The 25,476-nt window shown below is 32.3% G+C and overlaps 1 protein-coding gene across 1 annotated transcript in view; it reads right to left on the bottom strand.

Moving 5' to 3' along the window:
* Nucleotides 1-25,476, bottom strand: part of LOC114333031 (protein expanded) — a 197,575-nt gene that overhangs the window by 52,962 nt on the left and 119,137 nt on the right. The window contains exon 2 of the mRNA XM_050649110.1: nt 6,949-7,215. Coding sequence (XP_050505067.1) covers nt 6,949-7,177 — 229 coding nt within the window. The 5' untranslated portion in view covers nt 7,178-7,215. The remainder of the gene's footprint in view (nt 1-6,948; nt 7,216-25,476) is intronic.

Genomic DNA, 25,476 nt, shown 5'->3' on the forward strand with positions numbered 1-25,476 from the left:
TTTTTCATAATTATTATTACGAGCACGGAATAAGAGTCTCACACATATGGACCTGCGTCGCGTCGGCCCAGATGGATGGAACGAATTGGGATTACTACGGTAGCCAGTGCGAAATACTTCTAACTTTGAATCTTTAAGGCCTAATTAAGTAAGAATAACATTCGCAACTTAGAACCAATTTTAACAGTTTGGTTCTCAGGGCAAAACGGAACAGGGAGTGCGAGAGGCAGTCGATTTTAACATCAGAACCACGACAAACGTATTTTGGGATAATCAAAAAGACGCATAAAGAGACGCTTTAAGACGTACTTATATATTGACGAGTCGGTCATATTAAGTAGATAAACGCGATTATTTCAAAGACATTTTCTTTTGTGGAAACTCGTAAAAACAAACACTTTTACATTTCGTCAATTTAATAGTATCTATAATTTAGTTATCTATTTTATTAATTAAAACTGCTAAACATCACACGGACTTTTATTACGATTGTCTTTAACGAATCCTACATTAATATTCTGTATTTTGATAACGACTTCCGAGGTGGAAGTCAATAAAATCATTTTTCAAGTTAAATTGTGGCCTATGTCCCAATTAGAATAGTAAATTACATAAATGTCACAACGAAATAGTTTTAGAACAATATTAAGAACATTTTAGCTGTTAACGTTTCTTCGTTTCTGTATTTTAATTATCGTCTTCTGAAAAGACGATTCAAAACAATAACAATTCATGTATACCTACACAAAAAAAATTGCCCAATTTTCATTGAAAAGTCCCGGATTTCAGGTATGTTTTTTTCTGCCTTGTCCCTTGTCCCGAATTCGACTGAGTTGGAGTTGAGTCACACTAATCATGAACCAGTGAGAAGAAGATACAGATCTGCGACAAAAATAATCCCAGAAAAATTATCAGAGGAAAAAAGACAGAAGAAATGACGAGACAAACAATTACGGAGGAGGTATGAGAAACGAAAGATAACAGTTAAAAGGCGAACCTAATGAGCTACTAATGGCTAGCACACATCATACCAATGAAAAAAAAAATAAATGTTACACACTTCTAAATGAGGAAGTAACGGGCAGAAAGATAATAGGCCGCTCAAGAAAGAGTTAATTGAAAGCATTTTTATATTATACTTACTATAAAAGCAGATTATTATATAAACATATAAAATAATCTAACAAATTATGTGCGAAACAAATACAATATTTTAATAAAATAAAAACCACATTCAATCTACAAAAACTGTATGTTTGTTTACATGAGAACTACTCAATAATTCCTTTTCCACAAACGCAACCACTTTTTTATGGAAGATACTTACTCAAGCGTGTAGCTTCTTAGAAGAACAAACTCGCGGCAGTATGTATCATCGGCAAGAACGACAACACTGTAAAACGCGCGAAGAAGCAACTGAAACCATTTCTCTTAAAGAAATATTCAGCCTTTAAAGCGGCCTTACTATGACCAGCCAGATGGCCGAACCAAACAATAAGTGTAACACCAGTGGAACACCGTAATATTATGGTTTTTAAATTTAACCATTGTGGTTCGTCGTCGAGATACCAAAGGATTAAGATTTAAAATATTAAACTATTAAAATTTTCGTTCAAACTTATTAAATTTAAAATATTTATACGTACACTCATGGACAAAAATATGGAATATTTTAAAATTATCGTAAATATGAATCCGTAGACAACAATAAACTCGTCATTACTACGATCTGTGGTTAATGGAGTAAGTACAATGGTCACACATCGTAAAAATGTTCAATATGTTATGTTCATGTTACCAAAACACTTTTTTCTAAAAAAAAACTTAATTTAACACGTTTTAAGTGAATATTTTTTGAAGTTACACTTCTTTAGCCGCGTTTGTGAGTAAATGTATATGTGCGCTAATTCATCAAAAGTCTTGGTCTTGGGCGCAGCTCAAACGTTATACGGGCTCTGATTGGGTGTTAAAATGATCTGTCAATAATTGTTCAATATGGAGGTTATGGGTAAACAAATGTTGTGTTTAGTTTTTATTGTTGTGAGGACAGGAACAAAGGCAAGTTTATAATTGTAGTGACTTTTTAAATAGTTTTTAAAAGCAACAGGTACGTAATTGTAAATGTTTCAGTATTGTAATAAAAAAATATCTACATACCTATTTGGAAAATGTTAAAATAATGTACTTACCTAATAGTAGGTGATGCTTTAATTTACATAATTTGATTATGAACAAAATTTCTACCAATCTTCATCTAATATACTGTTTTCTTACTCTATGTTTTGTTGAATTTTAATATTTTAATTCCACAAAAATCAAACTAATTTGATTAAATTCATTATAAGTAATAAGCAACTGTCAAAAAGTTTATGGTGTAAACGTTCAGTTGGTGTATCTTCTTACATGACTAATATGTCTAGGTGGCTAAATGGTAAAGCGCTTGGATTTCCAATCTAACAGCTCTATAATAGGCGGGTTCGATCCCCAATGCAAGTTTTTATTTTTTTATTTTTTTTTTATACATTTTATGATTGAAAAGTATATTATTATATATTTTTTTTCAGAAAATACGTATTTAGTTAAAATTTTTTTCAACAAATATTGTTCAGACATCATTTCTTTGTGGCATTTTTCAATGTTTTTGTGTGTGTTTTATTCTTTTACTTTTTTAATTTTTGGTATTGTTTTAATAAAAATTTTTGGAAAGTAGTAAGTATTAAAATTAATTTAATATTTAAATAAAAATATAAATAAACTGTTTAAAATATATTGATTTCGTTGAAATCATAAATAGAAGTATAACTTCTTACGTGCGTATAAAGTACACATATTTTTTTTTAATTTAGAATAAATGCCTCGACAACTATTGTCATTGGCATCAGATTATAGTGTAGTGCGTGTGCTTACTAAGTAAATGTCTTATTACTTAGTAAAGTCGACTTCATGGCCTTTTCAAAGAAACGCTAATTATATCCGAACGTCTGCGGTCCCTCCGGTGAGTACCGATCCCACAAGGATATAAATTATTTTTATTTATTAATTTTTAATAAAGAAAAATGTCCTACCCCGCTGGGATTCGAACTTACAACACTTGGATCCAAAGGTAGGCTCTCTTACCACATCCATGGAGGGGGTAAGGGAATAATTAAAAAATTGGACATTGAAATTTTTGGCAATGGAAACCAAAAATAGCTTGAAACTAAGCATTATCTACTTAATGGCGTCATATTCCAATGTTTTGTTTAAAAACTAATAAAATTAATAGTGAGTGTGAGTATTCCCTCCTCGAACTTTGACCACGCTTGTAACCGTCTTGGAATACTCTGAATTAAATCTTGAATAAATGCTTGACGAATTGTATTCCATTCTCTACGTCTACCTGATGCAATCCTTAATTCTCCCAGTGCCACAGGAACGGGATTTCTTTTCCGAATATGACGTTTTAAAGTCAGAAGAATGAAATAAGACGAATAAAAGAAGAAGAAGAAGATACGAAAACCAATATGGATGGAAATATATAATACAACACACACTGAAGTCTGGTTTCAGTGTAGTTCATTAAGTTGAAAATTTTCAAAGGTGACATTAGCTCTAATTATGACCGATTTTACATCACACGAATTTTAGATCCTCATGTGAGATTATGGCGCGAAGCTGTGGATAAAAATTTTGTATTTATGGATAATAACGCCTGCTTACATAGGACCCAAGCGGTTCTACAAGCGGTACTATCTTGAGACAGAAGGTAATCGCCGTTTGGAGTACCCTGCGATGTCTCCAGACATGAACCCCATTGCATAGGGATGGAATTTGATCTCCAGAGCTGTCATGTCCGAAGGAATCCTAGACTAAAACCCATCATGCACTTACAATTGACTGTAGAGAAGAATGGGAGAATATGTCACAGGAAATGGTTGATCGACTTGTTAGCAGTATTAGATCTCGAACCCAGGCTTATACATGTATAGAGGTATATGGTGGAAATACACGATATTAAAATTGTAATATTAGTGAACATTTTGAGTGATTCATAACGTTTGAAACTACACTGCGCTCCAAAATTAACGCATAATTTTAAAAACCGTGGTAAATCAAATAATTTTAATGTTTCGATTTTTGTGATACATAATATATTATTGTTACCCACGGTATATTGTAAAATTTATCGAAAGAACGGTAAAAAATGCTGTTTTTATCATTTTTTGCAAAAAAATTAAAAACATCCTAGTTTTAATTAAAAACGTGCATCATTTTATTTCGAATTTAGTTGGGTTGAAATACGTTGTTCTAAACGTTTAAAGGTGTTTTTCAAGTTTATTGAGTGTTTTTTCCTTTGAAATGAACCACCAGCAGCAAGAAAATCGAAATTTGTCAGAAAGTGACTGTATTAGAATCGTTACTCTTTGCGAAGAAGGATACACTCAAGTCGAACTCGCTGAACGTTTTAACGTCATTCAGTCAACCATTTCGAGAGTGTTAACACGTTTTTCTGTTACTGGAAGTAACTCGAGAAGACTCTGTCATGGCCGTAGAAGGGTTATAACTCCTAATCAAGACCGGTTTTTGATACTTCGTTTACCGAGACAAAGGTTTGTTGGCAGTACTTCTCTACAAAATGAATTTTTGGATCGTTATAACTTTAGAATCATCCAAAATACGATTAGAAGAAGACTTGTCGAAAACGACCTACGCCCTGGAAGGGCACCAACTGGCCCATCATTGACCATAGACCATAGAAGGCAAAGATTGCATTTTGCTCGAGAACATGTTGATTGGAATAATGACGATTAGGGAAGAATATTGTTCACCGATGAATCTAGGTACTGCCTTTTTTCTGATGACAGGAGAAATCGAGTATACAGAAGGTCTGGGGAACGCTACGCACAGTGTAATTAACACCGTAGGGACTGTACAGTATAGCGGCGGCTCGGTAATGGTGTGGGGTGGGATTAATTGGGAGGCTCGTACGGAATAAGTTAGAATAGATCGCGGGCGGCTTACATCGCAGAGGTATATAACAGACATTATTTTAGAAGAGCATGTCGCGCCATTTGCACCATTTATTGGGGATAATTTCATGTTTATGCAAGATAATGCCAGACCACACATGGCAAGAATTGTGCAGCAATATGGTCATTAGGTTGGAATTCCTGCCATGGATTGGCCTGCGAGAAGTCCTGACCTCAACCTAATAGAACATGTTTGGGACATCATAGCAGACGACTACGAGAACTACCTAATGCACCAAACACATTAGATGAACTGTTTTTGCGATTACTTGAAATTTGGGATCGAATTGATCAAGAAGAAATTAGAACGGTAATTCTCAGTATGAGAGATCATTGTCAAGCTGGAATAAATGCCAGAGGAGGCAATACTCGATACTAGTACTCGGTATAAGTACTTTCTTGAACTTGAAAAATTTCAATTCTGTCATATAATTATAATGTTAGTTTGTTTAGATCAGTTGTTAGATGTTTAGGTTTATGATGATATATTGTTAATTTCAATACAATTTTTGTAAAAAACAAAAATTTATTTAATATGTTCTAAAACAACCATAAGCAGAAAAGAACAAACAAAAATGTTTTCATTACAACTCAAAATAAGAATTTTAAAATTATGCGTTAATTTTGGAGCGCAGTGTATGTCGTGTAGTTTTTGGTAAATACTACCTACTCATGACTCGGAAACCAACATTTTTGTTAATAAAGAACAAAGTTACTTTGAGCTTGATTTTAGATTCCGTATTTTGATATTCCTTGTTACAAGTATTTGTAACAATTCTTTACGCAGCTATTGTTCTCTTATTCTCTTAACAGCATCATAAATCAGTACACAAAGAAAAAATTTAAACTTCTTTTAAGATCGTGACTTTAATCTTTAATTTAACGAATGTTTTGGGAGATGCACCAGCACCAGCTGAGAAGATCTAAGGATGCTTTTTATATACCATTTTAATCCGGCATTAGGACTGAAAACTGTGTTAAATCGATAATGGTCAACCACAATATTTAGAATATAAAAACGACTTTTTGTATTAAATGTACCTTGACGATTGTATTATTTGAAAGTTAAATTTAATTCAGTGCATCGTTGACAGACATAGTTTTCAAGATAAACGCGGCGCGGTTGAACTTTTAAAAAATCGAAAAATTGCAATTTTTGAACCCGAATAACTTTTGACTAAAAAATAAAATAGCAATTCTGCTTGCAGCATTTGAAAGTTCAGTCAAATTATACCGATTGTGATTATTTGCATTGCTAAAAATTAATTTTTTTCTCTCATTTAAAACCGAACGAGTAGGAACAAGTAAAAGCGCCTGTAAACGGGCTATTTCTACGGAGTATGCAGTAAAACGCATGCATTGGGTCCTCGTCAAAACGCTCAAACACTATTTGTTTATAGCTTTGTTTAACAATAAAAAATTTAAATTTTAGGAATGCAAATAATCAAAACCGGTATAATTTGACTTGAACTTTCAAATGCGGTAAGCAGAATTGCTATTTTATTTTTTAATCAAAAGTTATTCGGGTCCAAAAATTGCACTTTTTCGATTTTTTGAAAGTTCAACCGTATTTATCTCGAAAACTATGCATCCTACCAAAAAACTTACCAAAAAACTTACGAAAAAACTACGTAATAATATTTTTTCCGTAGAATGACCCAAAAAATAAAAAAAAAATATTTTGTTTGGCGAAAAATCGCTATTATGTAATTCTGCAAGTTCTTTGTTTATAACAATCTTATCGAGATCCGGATCAACTGTTACCCAAAAAATTCGTGTTCTACGGGTCGAAATACATAAAAAAAAGATAATGTGTGTACGAGGTGACCTTATTGGTTCTGAAATATTCATTAGAACGCAAAATGGGATATGCAAACATTATACAGCTCAAATTTAAAGATCATCCTTAAGAAATAAACAAAAAATATCACCAACTTACCACAAATCAAAGCTAATCCAAAGAGGTCGGTATCTTGCATTCCCTGTAGGGCGAAATGTCTGCATGTCTGTTGGTAGAGTTCTCTTACCCTTGACTTGGCCTGCACTATGAAGTAGAGGGTCTGTTGGTGCAGCAGATGGAGCGCCAGGAAACGAGCTGATGGCGGGAGCGCTGCTGCCGGGCTGCACGCGGCCAAAGGGGCGCTCACCGTGCACAGACCGGCGCGCATGACACGCTCATCTCTTCAGCGAGGAGGCCCGCTCTCACCTGAAATCAAAAATTTAGATTAGCATAGCTTCTAGACAAAACACGAGTATCTCATAATACAGTTCACCAAATGTAGCTGAAAGTGTGAAATTCCCATTGCCTACGCTAACAATGAAGTGAGAACGCACATACAAACGGTCTGGACCGCCAGTGCGAGTGCGAGGTCCGTCGTTTGAAGAATGCGCATCACGTCACGCGTTTTCACACTTTCAGCTATATTTGGTAAACTGTATATTCGAATAAATTCATTCGAACATTTTGAACTCTTCAAAAATATTTTTCATTTAGTAATAGATATATATGTAACTCTACCTTTGACAAAATTAGATATTATTTGATACTTACTCTATCGCATTAAGACAAAAGGATGATATTTACGTAAAAAGTTACAAGAAATCAAAGAAACAAGAATCAAAGAAACATGCTGAAATGATTATTACGACAGTGGCGTAGATTGTAAGGGGGAAGGGGGCAAAAAGGAAGTATATATCCCTACAGCATGCCTCTGGTAACAGCGAAAAACTATCTTTTAACACTGATTAAAGTATCCTAGCATGTGTAAACTGTGTGTTAAGTTTGAACAAAAAATATTAAAAGGTTCTTTAACAATGGGCTAAAATCATTTTAGAACATTTGCAATAAAACGCTCTGTATCTCGGTAAGAAAGAATATTTTCACAAGGAAAAAGTTTTCCTGTGGTTGGCTGTATACCATGTAATACAAAAAACAGTAAAATCCTGTATAAAAGGTATATTTAAAAACCCTCAAAAGGGCCACATCAAAATCACATAACTAGTTTTCGACTGGTTTACCAGTCATCATCAGTGTTTGCCGTCATACTTTCAACATGTAAACAAGTCAAATCTACAGCTCAGATGTTACCTGGGGCAGATTAGCTAAATATTTTAAACATCCATACTTAATGTAGCTTTTTAAATCAATGTTTCCTTGACGGACTTCTTTTACTGGGCTTTGACCCACATATTTTTGTTAAATACTATCTTGGTGGTTAGCATGTACATTGCACGTAAGCACTGATGATGACTGGTAAACCAGTCGAAAACTAGTTATGTGATTTTGATGTGGCCCTTTTGAGGGTTTTTAAATGTACCTTTTATACAGGATTTTACTGTTTTTTTTAAAGAATATTTTATTTAAGCGTTTTGGGTTAAATCGTCGTATTTTGTGCTAAGGTTTCTCCAGGTACGATATGGACAATTCTTAATGAAACACCCTGTATATTCAATTTCTTGTAAAAATATGAAATTTATGCAAAATATGCCAGATATGCAAAAAATGCATTTTGCATGCATTCCAGTCTCTGATCATAACCATACAAATGAGGTACGTATAAGTTTAGTAGCAAAAAAAATCTTCTTCTTTCTTCCTTGTTGTATGTAGGCTTTAAAGCCTGCTTCTTCTTCAATATTAGCCTCCTAAATTTTTTAAATTATCGTACCATCTTTTTCTTGATCTGCCATTACTTCTTCGTCTATTTGGTGACTTATCTCGTGCTATTCTTACTATCCTATCCTCTGCCATTCTACTAATATGTTCGTTCCACTCCTGTTTCCGTTTTGTCACCCATCCATTTATGTCTTCTACATTGCATGCTCGTCTTATATTTTCGCTTCCCTTCCTTCCAACAGACTTTTCCCTGATATTCGTCGAAGTTTCATCCCTGTTGTTTCTAGTAGTTGTCTCGTTTTAGATGTGTCAGGTCTTGTCTCCGTCGTGTATGTCAATATAGGTCTAATTGCTGCTTTATAGATTCTTGCTTTTGTGTCTTATCTTACGTGTTTGTTCTTCCAGATTGTGTCAGTAAGATATCCCGCCGCTTTACTTGCTTTTAAGCTTTGCTGTCGTACTTCTTCTTCAACATCTCCGTAACTAGTTATGCAAGAAAATATAACCATTTTTATTATCAGCTCACTACCACAAAATTATTCATTCATTTAACCCGTCATAACTATATTTCAATTAAAAACAAACTTGTATTCTCATCCGTAAAAATACGACCAAGCAAGAAAAAACAATTAGTCCTCGTCAACGTTTAAATAAAATTCAATATATATTCAAATGAAACAAATTTCTTTCTGTAATTCGAGATGACTACTTATAGCACCTGTGGTCCTTTTCAGACGAAGAAATGGACAAGGTTTTATTACAATGTCAGTTTTATTTAATTGGTATACAACCTCGACCCCAAATTCCTTCGTTGAAACTGTCACTGAAAAATACTCATGTGCTCATCCGTGTTGCTTAACATACATCAGTAATTAGAAAAGGTATTGAAACGATTAATAGTTATTGATATTACATTAATACCATTTAAGAGTTGAAATGTCGTTTTAGTCCGTTACTATAAATTTTGGCTAAGAATTTTGTACCAATTCATTTTAGTTCTATGGAATTTCTAGAGATTTCTTTTTTATTAATGTGATTTATTAAAAGTCCATTCATAACACGTATACGTGTAGTAGGGACCTCTATCTTTGATTTCTAGCAATTTTGCAACGGTTAGACGATGCAACTACCCCATTCTAAACCCTGCCTGCTCAAATGGTTGGCGTTCTTGTGTCTAGCGGCCGACCCACTACTTTGTGCCGTGTAATTTGGGTTGCAAAAAAATTTTGCAATCCAGCCTTCGACAAAAATGCAATTCTTCAAAATTCTGCAGGACTGAAAGGAATTTTTTTAAATAAACATTAATTTTTTTGCAAATAAACAAATAAAATATCTCTTAAATTACGCAATCAAATTAAATTTATAAAAGCTCATTGGAAAGGTCTTTAAAAAGGCTTCTTAAAAAAAATTAATTTATGTTCAGTAGTTTCCGAGATACAGACTTTCAAAGTTGAGCGCCATTTACAACAAAAGTATAAACAATAGGTAAATTTTCTTGCGCCAAAATGTTTGTCATTTGAAGCTCTTCTACGTACAATATAATGTTTAAAAATCACAAACACATTAAAAAAATTAATAAACATATTTCGAATCAGTAAAAAATACTAATTATTGAGCTGAGAAAAAAAATGAAATCCAGCTTTCAAAATGGAAAAATAAAAAAAATGCATTATCTTGGCTCTAGTGAAGCGATTTTTATCATTTTTTTAACCGATGTAACTCGAAGCGAAAATCACAATAACGTACAATCACAATAACGTATTGATAAATTTTAATTTTTAGTACATTTCGATATAAATAAATAAATTTGTTTATTGCAAAATAAAAACACGTAGGTATAGTCCTGTCGCCAGGGGGGGTACAACGGCCTCGTTAATTCAGATGGACTTACCCAAGTTTTTTTTATGTATTTTGACCCGTAGAACACGAATTTTTTGGGTAACAGTTGATCCGGATGTCGATAAGATTGTTATAGACCAAGAACTTGAGGAATCAAATAACAGCGATTTTTGGCAAAACAAAACAATATTTTGTATTTTTTGGGTCATTTTAAGCAAAAAATATTTCTACAAGTTTTTTAGTAGGATGCACAGTTTTCGAGATAAACGCGGTTGAACTTTCAAAAAATCGAAAAACTGCAATTTTTAAACCCGAATAACTTTTGATTAAAAAATAAAATAGCAATTCTGCTTAGCGCCTTTGAAAGTTCAAGTCAAATTATGTCGGTTTTGATTATTTGCATTGCTAAAAATTTATTGTGTTATTGTTAAACAAAGCTACAAACAACTAGTGCGTGAGTGATGTTTCTATGATTTCTCATTTAAAATCGAACGAGTAGGTAGAATAGGTACTAGTGCAATCAAGTCTATTTCTACGTTACATGCGTTAAAACGCATGTAAAAGCACGGGAAACCCTACGTGTTTATAGCTTTGTTAAACAATAAAAAAACAAATTTTTACCAATGCAAATAATCAAAACCGATATAATTTGACTTAAACTTTCAAATGCGGTAAGCAGACTTGCTATTTTATTTTTTAATCAAAAGTTATTCGGGTTCAAAAATTGCAATTTTTCGATTTTTTTAAAGTTCAACCGCGTTTATCTTAAAAACTGTGCATCCTACGAAAAAACTTGTAGAAATATTTTTTACTTAAAATGGCCCAAAAAATACAAAATATTGTTTTGTTTTGCCAAAAATCGCTGTTATTTGATTCCTCAAGTTCTTGGTCTATAACAATCTTATCGACATCCGGATCAACTGTTACCCAAAAAATTCGTGTTCTACGGGTCAAAATACATAAAAAAAACTTGAGTAAGTCCATCTGAATTAACGAGGCCGTTGTACCCCCCCTGGCGACAGGACTAGTACTCTGTCCTTTGAAATAGTACTTACTTTAGCAAAAACTTTCGTTGTTTATATATTTTAACTTAAGTTTATTATTTTTAAACATATGCAATTGTTTAAACAATATTTGTTTAAACAAATTTAAAAAAAAACGAAAATTAAAGTACAACAATTTTTTGGAAAAAAAATTAATTTTGTAAAATAAAAACTAAAACACCAACTTAACAATTATTAACAACAACACATTTGTTTGTCAACAGCCGCAATACTCGATAATTTTTGACAGGTCATTGGAATGTCCAATCAGAGCAAACGTATCCGCTGTCCTGCGCATAGCACCAAAAAATAATGTTTATTTAAAAAAATGGCCGACGCCCCGTGCTAATTAACCGATTTTAATTTTGCAAATTGCAAATGAAAGGTAGAGTGTTCTTCTATAATATGAAAAAAAGAGTGTTTGTTCTTCAACTTGCTATCTGCTTTATTTTCAGTCCTGTAAAATTTTGAAAAATTGCATTTTTTTGCGAAAACTGGATTGCAAAATTATTTTACAAAATCTATTAAACCGATCTTAATGAAATTTACAGTATTGTTTTGTTATATCATAAAGTTTTTCTGGGTGAAATTTGAAGGTCCTAAGTGAAGCATAAATGGTTGAAAAAAGTAAAATGCAAATACTTGTTTTTTTTTATGTTTCATTTACAATTATTGCTGTTTTGCAACAAGGATGACAATTTTTAAAATTTTTAACCAATCCTATCTTGTAGGAAATTTAATTACGCAACTTTTATGTAAGTGCAACTTTTCTCGGAAATGAATACTTTTAAATTTATAATCAAAAACGAAGAAAAAAATCGAATTTTTTGACATTTTGATTATTTAAACAATGTTCGGGGCCTTTTTGAGTGCGAGGATAACTCGATTATTATTATATGAGTTATTTCTAAGCACCTCTCAACATCCATCTTAAAACAGATGCGCCCTGGACTATTAGTATTTATAAGTATTCGTATTTATTAGACTATTCTTATAAATTTGTGACAAGAGAGATATGGGTCTACAGTTAGCTAATTTTGATCTATTTCCTTTCTTATGTATCAGAAAGAATGTGTTCCACTCTTGCGGTATTAGTCCTTCAAACATTTATTGAAAAGTAGCTTTAGGTAGTCTTTTATCTTTTCCCCTTCTTCTTTTAACATTCCAATTAGAATTTCATCGTCACCCAGAGCCTCATGTCTTTTCATATCTCCAATTGCTTTTCTATTTCTTCTTTGGTTATGGGAGGTAATATTTCAGAGTTTACATTCATTATTTTTTTTTAAGTTTTGTTGAGTGGTATCAAGTGGACTGTTTTTAGAGCTGTAAAGGTCACTATAATATTCCTTTGTTATCTTACATATTTGGGTTCTGCTTTTTTTCTATTACACCTTGTTTATTTTCCATCTGTATGATTTTATTTCTTCCTAAGTGGGACTTAATAGATCTTAAGTTTCTGTTTTCTTCTATAATCTTCTCTATTCATTCTTCTTGATGTCGTAGTAGGCTTCTCCGTTATTGTAGCATGTTTAAAGATATGACACTTAGTTTTGATTTTTTGCCTGATTTAGCTGGTGCTACTTCTAACCTAGTCTTTTGAAGTTCCTCTTTTTACATATTAATGAAAAACAAACAAACACACATACACAGACTCAAAGTAATCACTGCCTTCTTGTATCTAGCTCTCGCACAAGTTTTGTGCTGAGGTTAAGCGTTGTTACACAGGAATGTACAAAAAAGAACGAATCCTTAGCAACATCTCCAACAAGTCGAAGGAAGTAACTCTAATTATAAAGAAAAGATTATTATTTCTTAAACGCCATCAAGAAGAGGCAGCAGGCGCCTTACGTTGTTGGATAGTCTTAAGGAATGCCACCTGATGACCTTCAGTCGTCAATTTGAGTATGTGTTTGTGTACAAATATAAACAGGGCCGGTTGTTTCTACTAAAGGATTATCGTGAAGATTAAAAATGGCGGAAACAAATAGGTAGTTGATTTTTTATGTATTTCTAGTAACATAATAAAATGAAAATTCATGCGGTCGTTTAATTTCAATTGAATTTGTACCGGGTGTCCCAATAAGAATGGCTCTCGGCCATATCTCAGCAACCGTTTATAGTAGAGCTTTGAAATAAAAAATTTTATAACAAAAGTTGCCTCAGGAAAAACCTGGACATTATTTTCATAATTGTGGGACCACCGCTAGAGGGCGTAATTGAATATCAAAAATTAAAAAATCTAAATTTTACAAAATTTTCCTAATGAAGGGGCACTGGAATTTCGATCGTCGTATTCTTCATAAAATTCTAAGCATATTTGATTTGACAAGTTTAGGTCTACCTTTGGAAATAAGAGGTGGGGGTGAGTGGGAACCTTGTTATGAAAAACTGGCTGTGAGTCCGGTTCTGCTTAATCGAATTTTGCAAACTTGGTCTTGTTGAAGACAGATCTTTTTCGTCAATGTAAAAGTTATGATTTCGAACCAACTTACTGAGTAATATGCCAGCTAGAAGGCTTTATTTAATTTTTTTCAGAAATCTAGTGTTCCTTGGAAAATATTAAATACAAACATGCATTTTTAATACCATATTACAAAATTAGACAAAATTAGCAACAGAATAGCGAAAACCGCATGTTAATACCTTTTTTCTATCTCGAGATATCTTACAAAACGTGTAAATTTAAAAACATAACTGTTACTGTCACCGGTAAACGAAATAATTCATTAAAAGTAGTGTGCTATGGAAACAACAAAGAAACATTTTCCAGCTGTCAACGTATATTAGGTCTTTTCAGCGCTTCTCATTTGTTTCGAGCCTCGTTCATATCTCGTATATTAATATTATACACGGATTATACGGCATATGACAGAGGCTCGAAACAAATGAGAAGCGTTGAAAAGCCCTATTACAAAGAAATAAAAACAACTATTTAGTGATGACATAAACGTTCAAATTTTTGCGCATCATTTTCGTTGCAAACATTTACTCTTTCAAGAGTAGATTGAACAGCAGTCTCAATTTCTGCTCTCGATATGCTTTGAATGGCGTTTAGTATTCTCTGGATAATGTATTCTAGAGTAGTGTATGATGGGCAACAATTTGAATATTTAGGTCGTCACTAAGTAGTTCTTTTTGTTCTGTGTTATATTTAATTTTAATAGTATTGTTTTTCTTTATATTGTTGTTTTAATTAATTATATTTTTATACGTTGACATCTGGAAAATGTTATTTTGTTTTTTTCCACAGCACACTACTTTTCATTAACTTAGTTTACCGGTGATAGTAACAGTTATGTATAAAATTTACACGTTTCTCGAGATATCTTGAGATAGAAAAAAGGTATCGACATGCGGTTTTCGCTATTCTATTGCTAATTTAATCTAATTTTATAAAGTATGATTAAAAATGCATACTTGTATTTAATATTTTCCAAAGAAAACTAGATTTCTGAAAAAAATTAAATAACGCCTCCCAGCTGGCTTATTACTTATTAGGATGGTTCAAAATTATCACGCTTACATTGAAGATAAAGATCTGTCTTCTACAAGACCCAGTTTTGAAAATTTGATTTAGCAGAACCGGACTTACAGCCATTTTTTCATAACAAGGTTCCCACTCACCCCCACCTCTTATTTGCAAAGGTAGAGTTAAACTTGTTAAATCAAATATGCGCAGAATTTGATAAAGAATACAATAATCGGATTTCCAGTGCCCCTTCATTAGGAAAATTTTGTAAAATTTAGATTTTTTTATTTTTGATATTCAATTACGCCCTCTAGCGGTGGACCCACAATTATGAAAATAATTTCCAGGCTTTTCCTGAGGCAACTTTTGTTATAAAATTTTTTATTTCAAAGCTCTACTATAAACGGTTCCTGAGATATGGCCGAGAGCCATTCTTATTGGGACACCCGGTACAGTTAGGTTAGGTAAATGTTAGGTAAATGTACATTCTTTCGCCACCGAGGGTACTTTTTTTCCATAATATTTTTTTCTTCAATACTATTAAATAAATAGTTACGCCATCTACAACTTTTTTTTATTCGACGCCATCTTTGAAAACTGACTGTTTCATTTGGACAAAGAGGGGTAGTGAATCAGTAGGTAGCAGTAAAACCCATCGCAGTAGATATATCCCCACCGCTAAAAGCCGCTGCGATAACAGTAAACTGCTATGTGAAACTGCCGCTTTAAGCGGTCAGTTTTTAAAGAAGGCGTCGAATAAAAAAAAGTTGTAGATGGTGTAACTATTTATTTATTAGTATTGAAGCAAAAAATATTATGGAAAAAAAGTACCCTCGGTGGCGAAAGAATATACAGTAAAAAATATATTGGATGAAAATACCGTTAAACAGACCTCGCTTTGATATGGAAAATCATTTATTAACAGAATCATTAAAACCATGGCACTGTTGGACAGTAAATATCATCTGTGCTCATTCCTGTTGGTTGGCTATCATGCATTTTCTTTTTTTCTAGTAGATACGTTGCTCTTATGGATGCTATCTTCTTTTTATAGTTTCTGGTTTCTTCATCTATAATATATACTATATACCCACCTTTTCAGCATTTTTGTAATTCCATCCTTTCTCTTAAATTAATAAAAACATTTTTTTCGTCCGAGAACGTAATGTGTTTTACAGATTTCGCCATTTTTATTTTATAAATAAGTTACTGCGATAGCAAAACTAGAATTATTTCTAGTTATCGCAGTAATTCTTGTACCAATCTACTGCGATCGAAGTTGTAAGATTCACAACGAAAAAAAGGTGACAGTCAAACCACGCCTACCTAGCAGTCGCTGTGATAACAGTGAACTACTATGTGAAACTGCCGCTTAAAACAAAACGGCAAAAGTGATAACGCATATTTGACAAAGTTTTTAACAGGAGAGAAAAAAACTATCCACAACGAAGAATTTCCTGTAACTGGCTGTATACCGTTAATTACAAAAATTTGAAGTAAAATCTTCTGCGTAAAAGGTACATTTATTTTTAAAAAGCCCCAAAAAAGGTCTACAAATACAATACAGAACGTTTTGGCTCTAATGAGAGCATCATCAGTGTTCTTGCCTAAAATAAGTATAACCAGCCTCTCTCTTTTTCTCAATAAAGGTAAAAGGTTAGAAAATCATACTCAATTTTTCCTTATCCTAGATATTTATATATTATAAGAACAGATTAACTTTTCTAAACCTTTTTAAATTAGGCGGCAGATTATTTCAGACCAAGCCGTAGATTCTATTGAATTTTATACTACGACGTTGGCCTTTTATTAATTTCAAATGTCGATTGGCCGTCCCTATTCTAGGGATATTTTGTTATAATAATATATATTATAGGTAATAAAAGATATAACAATTCACCTAAAAATTGAAGTCTCGCTCATTACTACTTTATATGCTGATTATTGTAATTATGAATCCAAAATAGATTAAGTATATGTCATGACTATTTTTACTACATATATCAAACAAATGGGTACCTCAAACCGTACCTGAATATAATGAGTGTTTTACTGTATTTACACATGTTGAAATTTTACTACCGCAGCTATTTGTTTTCCGTAAATAATTTTTTTCCACATCATTTTGTCTTGCAAAGTTGAAAAATGTGTCCTGCTATAACTTAATGCTCTCTCATTCCGTGTATTACTTTGCAATAGTTTAAGTATATAGTGAGAGCAAAATTATGAAACAGACTTACTTTTTCAAGAATGGCCGATGTTGGAGACAAATTCCGAAATAGGTCGATTTTTATTTTAAATTACGATTTTTTGGCGTGACGTTATCCATCTAGACATGATGACGTAATCGATGATTTTTTAATGAGAATGTGCTATGAGGGGTCGTGTGCTAGCTCACTTGAAAGGGTAATTCAATTCTCTATTCAGTAATATATCATCATCACCAATGGTGCTACAGCCCTATGAAAGAGCCTCGACCTTACCAAGTCTATTACGCCAGTCAGTCCTATCCATTGCCAACCGTTGCCAGTTTGCTGCGCCTATTTTTCTCCCATCCTCATCCACACCATCCTTCCATCTGAGTTTTGGCCTACCCCTATTTCTACTTTCCACAGGTTGTGACATAAGGATTCTTCTAGGAGGGTTGTTCTGCTGTGATCTTGCTAGATGTCGTGCCCATCTTAGTCTTCCTATTCTTATAAGAGATACTACGTCTTTACCACCAAATATATGTTTATATATGTGGTATACCTCGTAGTAGTATCTCCTTCAAACACCATTTTCACAGATGCCACCGAATATTCCTCTCAGGATCCTTCGTTCAAATATAAGCAGGATTCAGTAATATAAGCATTAACATAATTATTTATAAACTATAGTCACAAAAATATTTCATTTTTGAATTATGTATGTAATTTGTTATTATGTATGTAATACAATTTTCTGCTTATAGAAAACAGAAAAAAATGTTTATTTGACTAATTAAAATTTATTTTTGGCTTAAATTAACTATTCAATTTTCTTGAACGTTATGGATCAATTCCAAATTTCCAAGCTAATAATATTTTTTAAATCTTGTCATTTTTGTGGTCGATCTATGTAAACTTTTGATTTTAAATAACCCTATAGGAAAAAATCAAGTGGTGTAAAATCTGGAAATTTTGGGGGGAAGAACCAATATCTGCAGTTTTGCAGATTTACTGTTCCTTGTAAGAAGAAGGTTGCTTCATCAGAAAAAAGGATTTAGCGAATCAAGCGTGGATTTAGATTACATCTTTCATTATTTCGCAAAACTGCATTCGAAGATCTGGATCATCCTCATTGATGTCCTGGGCATTATAAATTTTATAGGGATGATAATTCATTTTATTTAGTACACGTAAAACAGACCTTAAATATTCGTATGTATTTGTCTTCTTCTTCTTCTTATACTTGTTGTAGATCTGTCGATCTGTTAATTCCGACGTTAAAGTATTTCTTGAGAGGTAGACTGACCATCTTTTTGGCGGTAGCTATCTCTCCATCTTTTTGGCGGTCTCCCCGGTGAACGCATGCCAGCTGGTTTTCCTTCTAGCGCAATTCTTGGTAGTCTATGCTCCTCCATTTTTTACATGACTGAACCATTCTCTTCGTCTTTGCCTGCCCCATCTTACTACATCTTGCACGCCACATTCTTCCCTGATGGTGTTGTTTCGTATTCTATCCCTTCTTGTCTTCCCTGCTATTGCTCTTAGTGTCTTCATCTCGGCTGTTCGTAGCATGCCTTTGCTTTTTGGTATCTTCTCTAGATTCAATACCATAGGTTATAACAGTTGCGAGTTTTATAAATTCTAACTTTGCTGTCCATTCTCAGACCACATCTCTCAAACATCCGGACATGACTGTCCGGATGATACTATCATTTTCTATATCTCGGGATCTACTGAATATATTTTTATCGTTCTTTTTTTAATCTGTATGTAATTTTTCTGTACATTACAAATATGCAATTTGTCTAGACATTTATTAATTAATAAACAGGCTACATAATTTGTTTAAACAATTTTTGAAAAATATTTTTTTCCAAAAATCCATGATTTTAATCATACTATCGTTATTAATCATAGAAAAAGTTAAGGTATACTTTAATAAATAAATTATCTTCAATACATAATTATCTAATAAAAATCATTTATTTATTAAAGTGTACTTTAACTTTTTCTATGATCATTAATGATACTATGATTAAAAAAATAGATTTTTGCAAAAAATATATTTTTTCAAGAATTGTTTAAACAAATTAGACTGTTTATTAATTAATAAATTTATAAACAAATTGCATATTTGTAATGTACGTAGAAATTACATGCAAATTAAAAAAGAAAGATCAAAATCCATTGAGTTGATCCGGAGATACAGAAAATTATATTCGTTTGAAATTGCTTTTTCGGTATTTTAACTCGGTGGATTTGTAGGTTCCCCCTAGTAATCGTTTGAACTACATTTTTGAAAAATCGTAGAGGGTGCTGTGAAGGTACAATGTTTTTGCAAATTTTTTAAGAAAAAATACAAATCCCATTCTTTAAAATGGCATTAATGAGATACCTTAATTATTACCTTAAACAAATTAGCTGTGAATTAAAAAAAACATATGGCTAACTTTGTCCCAAATGAACCCAGGCTAAATTTGTTTATTTGAAAATTCGTGTTAAAATACTATCTTTTCGAATATATAAAAAGATTGTTTCTACGGACAACATTTCTAAAGTTATATTAGGATGTTTGACTATATTAATTTTTTTTTATCTTTTTTGATACATTTTATTGATACTATCACTTTTCTACTTTCATTTGGCATACTCAGAATTGCCATATTTTCATTATTTTCTCTCTTATTGCAAAATAAAGGTCTCTGGGATAAACAAATAGAATAACTCTTAAACTAATTAAAGGATCGGTCTCAAATTTTGTAGGTTTGTTAAGTACGCCAATACCCAACTTTGGGTAAACACTAAAGTTCTAAGGTAGTTTTAGTAAAAGGTATTAACAAATAACGATTTTGACTTATTTTGCAGTTTGCGTAGCAACAAATTAACTTTTTAACTTTCAAAAATCGGCATTTTGAAGGTTTTTCAATGTTCTAAAAAAGTGAATTTTGTAATTTTATGTCAACTATTTAGCTTTTGAATAGAGTGTAAAAAATCGAAAAAATCACGATTTTTGCACTAAATTGGTAATAATTAAAATACGGACGCGAACTCTAGGCAGGAAACAGGTAGGTTTTCTTCCTATAGGTCTACAATAACTAAAAAAGTAGTCAGCTACCTGGATCTTTGAGTGGCCCGAGAAAATCCTTATTACTCTGGACTAATATTAATGAAAACGATCAGCCATAATCAATTCGCATAAAAATTAACCCATAAATTCTACATAATGTTTTCTCTTTCATGCAAGTAAAAACAGTACAATATTTCCTGTCAACGGGTATTGCGGCTCTTCACTGAAGTTAAAATTAGAAATTTCATTTGGAAGGCAAATCCAATTTTTATCAGCTTTTTTTCAAGCTATAGCTTAACCGGTGTCCGTATATGGCAGCAGGCTGGCAAGATTCTTAACGTGGGATGTTGATGCCATAGTTGTTTGCAAACTTGTTTTATTATATTTAACTTTTTTTACCATTTTGGAGACAATGGTGAACCAAACTGATCAATGAAATGCTGTTACAAACATACCGATTCAATGGAATATGTTTAATTCAATGACCAAAGGTGATCTGTCTTTTTAGACCAAGGTTTTTGTATTTGCGTAATAAATTATTTAATGTACAAAAAATTTAAAATATACAAAAGAATCACAGCACTCATACGTTAAAGACTTAAAAATTTCAATATATTTTATAAAACAAAATAAACATAGAAATCAGCCCACTTAAAAATTTCGTCATTTTTGATGTCTCGACATTCCTAAACCCGTTGCCCGATTTAAGTTATTTTTTTAATATGTTATAGTCTTATTCTTTAACAATATCGTTATAATAATATTGTTGCTAAACAGGTAAATTTTCATTCTGTACCGGGTGAACGAATCAAACTGTGTTTTTTCTCAAAGTTTAAATCACCCATGGAATATTCTAGCATTTATAAAATACTGAAATTAAAACACAACTATAGCCTCAGGTTTTCTTAACATTCTGTTTTTTGATTGATTTGCTTATGTTGGATAATAAAAAAGTTAGATACTTTAACATCTAGCCACGTTCTTCACCAGTACAGGGTGTTTCTAAATAAGTGCGACAAACTTAAAGGGGTAATTCTGCATGAAAAAATAGTGATAGTTTGCTTTATAATTGTATGTCCGCATATGCTTCGTTTCCGTGGTACCGGATGTTGAACTTTTTCTTACAAACTGACGATTTATTTATTGCTTTAAAACCGGTTGAGATATGCAAATGAAATTTGGTGACCGATATGACCGATCATATTACCCGTATGCACGCCAATGGTGAATATAAAATACTTAATAATTGTATGTCAAAAAATGTGCAATAACTACGGCTTAAAACCCACCAAATTTCATTTGCATATCTCAACCCGTTTTAAAGCAATAAATAAATCGTCAGTTTGTAAGAAAAATTTCAACACCCCCAATCTCGGAAACGAAGATTTGCGGACATACGATTATAAAGCATTATTTTTTCATGCAGAATTACCCCTGAAAGTTTGCCGAACACCCTGTATTGATGAAAAACATGGCTAATTTTTAAAATACCTAACTTTTTTATGGTCCAACATAAGCGAATTAAAAAACAGAATGTTGAGAAAACATGATGCTATAGTTGGGTTTTAATTTCAGTATTTTATAAATGCTAGAATATTCCACAGGGTGATGTGAACTTTAAGAAAAAAAAACAGTTTGATTCGTACACCCGGTATACAATGAAAATTAACCTGTTTAGCAACAGTATTATTACAGCGGTATTGTTAAACATAAAAGGCTATAACATATTAAAAAAATCACTTAAATCGGACAACAGGTTTAGAAAATTCGAGACATCAAAAATGACCAAATTTGTAAGTGGGCCGATTTCTATGGACGTAAGTTTATATTTAATAAAATATAATAAGGGCATATAAACTAAAATATGATCGTATAGATGGAAGATATCATCATCATCATCATCATCATCATGACATCTGCACTCCTAGCGGAGTGCTTGCCGCCCTCTTTGGGCTCTTCTGATTCATTTATCGCGGGGAATCAGTTCGCATTAACATTTTGTTTTACAAATTGGTTGTGTGGCTTGTCTTCTTCAATATTTCTCCATTCTTTCCTGTTTTTGTCCGTCTTCACCTTTTGTCATCTTCTTAAGGCCAGCAATTAATTGGTGCTCCCATCTCGTTTTTGGTTTCTTCATGGTCTGCCTGATACTCTTTTCCATTTGGTGCTTTTCTTGATAACTGCTTCTGGATTTCTCCTTTCTATATGCCCCATCCATCTGAGTCTCTGTGCCTTGATAAATCTGACGATGTCTTCTCCTTTCAAAAGTTCTTTTACTTCGTAGTTCATTAGCTTTCTAAATTCATTATTACCTAGGTATAGTGGGTCTGCTATTCTCCGAATGACTTTTCTTTCTAGAATCTCCTCAATATTTCTCCATCTTTCTGTGCCAGACACATCACTTCAGAGCTATATGTGATTACTGGTATAATTGCTCCTCTCTAAATGTTCAGTTTGTATTCTGAGTAAGCGTCTCATTTTTGAGGAAGTTGTTGTATTTCCAATCGGTTCTGTTTTCTGTGCGAATTCTTTCATTGATTACTGTGTTTCCATCATTAATTCCAAGATATTTAAAGTATTCCACCTTTTTAAATTCATATTAGCCAATAATTTAACGTTGTCACGGTGATGGAAAATATCAACAAATACTAAATTAAGACCGCGAAATATAGGAGACTTATGATGAATGCCATACAAACGTAGAGCAATCGTGGAATCTAATCAAAAACAAATAGTAAACAAATTATCAAAATGTCTGAACAAAGTCAAAAAGTTCATGTATGGTAGGTAATACACCTCCCATAGCAGAGTGCCTACAGACTTCCTTGAAACAGAAGATGTCACTGTTTTGGAGTGGCCTGCTTGCTCACCATATAAAGAGCATGTCTGAGATGTGCTTAAAAGAAGAATTAGAGCTCGCCGGGAAAACCCACAAAACATCGCACGGCTAGTACAAGCTACTCTTGAAGAATGGAACAGCCTACACACCACAACAAAATGTTGACAATTTGATTAGGAGCATGCCCACGCATACTGAAACTTGAATTAGGGTCAAGGGTGGTAACAGATAAATTAGGACTACTTTTCAGATGGGTGATCTCTTTCTTGAACCTTATTCAGGGGCATTATAAAAGGGATTGTGCAAAAAAATCTCATGGGAATATTTTCCGAACGAACCCGAGCTTTTCACCTTGTTTATTTGTTTTTTCTGTTTTTAAATTCCAGATAAATTAAAAGATAAAACTACCATATCATTTTAATAAAAACAGTAACTTGACCAATTACAGAAAATACTGGAAACCATTATCTATTTAATACATCGTTATGGTCATGCGTTTGTTGTACTTAATTGAGGAAACCCATAGTTTTCTCCCCGCATGGTTATTAAATATTTTGCATTGAATCATGGTAAATACCTTATATAAATTATTTAGTACTTTTGTCGATTGTGTATACACTGGCAATTATTTATCTTTCGTAACACTTTCACACAGATTTCTCAGACTTGTTCATGAAAAGATTAAATAATGTCCAGTGACACCTAGCCCGATAATTGGAGCTAACACATACTGACCCAGAGTAGATGAAAATATGCGGTCTGATATAGATATAATCAAGATATAATTTTATACATTTTTTTAAACGTTTTTCTTTACTTCAATAGTTTGCATCAAATGTTTAGACGTTAATTTGACTGACTTTTCTTCAATGCAAATGAATGAAAATTTGCAGACATATGCATTCGCGGGAACAATACACGAATAGTCAATAAAAAAAAAATGTTTATTAATTGTTTAAATAAAAAAAGAATGTGTGTGTACTTTGTACGCACGTAAGAAGTTATACTTCTATTATATGATTTAAACGAAATTAATATACTTTTTATTTATATTTTATTTAAATATTAAACTAATTTATACTTACTACTTCTCAAACATTTTTATTAAAACAGTGCCAAAAATTAAAATAATAAAAGAATAAAACACACACAAACACATTAAAAATCACAAATGATTTCTAAACATTAATTGTCGGAAAATTTTTTAACTAAATACGTATTTTCTGAAAATAAAATTATATAATAAATATACTTACAATCATAAAATGTATAAAAAAAATAAAAGTTTTTATTTGGATTCGAACCAGCTATCAGCGCGGTTGGTATATTGGGGTTCATTCGCCTTAAACGCTTCGCCACGGAGGCAATGTGTCATTATGTGCGAAGATCGACTAACTAAACGGATTAAGCTTTTGACATTTTTGAATTAAATTAAATTATTTTGATTTTGAATTGAAATGATTTAGAATTGAAAAGATACAACAAAACATAGAGTAAGAAAACAATATATTAGGTGAACATTGATAGAAATTTTGATGGTAATCAAATTATGTAAATAAAAGTATTACATACTATATATTTTGGTAGGTTCAAATAGGTAGGTACCTATGATACATTTACAATTATTACGTACCTGTTGCTTTTAAAAACTATTTAAATGTCACTACAATTATAAACTTTTTTGTTTCTGTCCTCACAACAATAAAACTAATATATTATACATTTGTTTACCTTCATATTGAACAATTATTTATTATTGACAGATCATTTCAACACCCAATCAGAGCCCGTATAACGACTAATACCATACTGTCGGTGTGCGCATGCAAGCATGACCAATATAAATTCACCCTCAATCTCAATCGCGCCTAAAGAAGTATAACTTTAAAAAACGAGTTTAATGGAAAATGCTTAAATTCTCTTGTTTTTAACAATGTAGAAACTTGGAACTTTTACGGATTGTAGCTAATGCTACTATACACAACTATACATAATTTCACTTTTTACGTTAATTGTTTACGTTATGCTTCATAAATAAACAATAAAGTTTCAAATATTGAACGCTCATATATTTGTTTATATAAAAATCGGCGTTTATTCGTGTCAAATTTCAAAACTATACGAAACAAAACTTCAACCAAAACTCGAATTCAAAAAATTCGTGTTTTTATCGTAGTCTAAGAAAAACCACCGGTAGAGACGTTTTGTGCTACAATTAACATTAGAATTTGTTTTGTCGTATTAATTAATTAAACGGCTTTCTTTAGTTCAATCGTTTGGGTCAATTCTTTGGACGTTAATTTGACTGCCTTTTCTTCAATGCAAATGACTAAAAATTTGCAGACATATGCATTCGCGGGAACAATACACGAATAGTCAATAAAAATTTTTTTGTTTATTAATTCTGC

This window comes from Diabrotica virgifera, chromosome 4 (genome assembly GCF_917563875.1).
Source record: "Diabrotica virgifera virgifera chromosome 4, PGI_DIABVI_V3a".
NCBI classification, from domain to species: Eukaryota; Metazoa; Arthropoda; class Insecta; order Coleoptera; family Chrysomelidae; genus Diabrotica; species Diabrotica virgifera.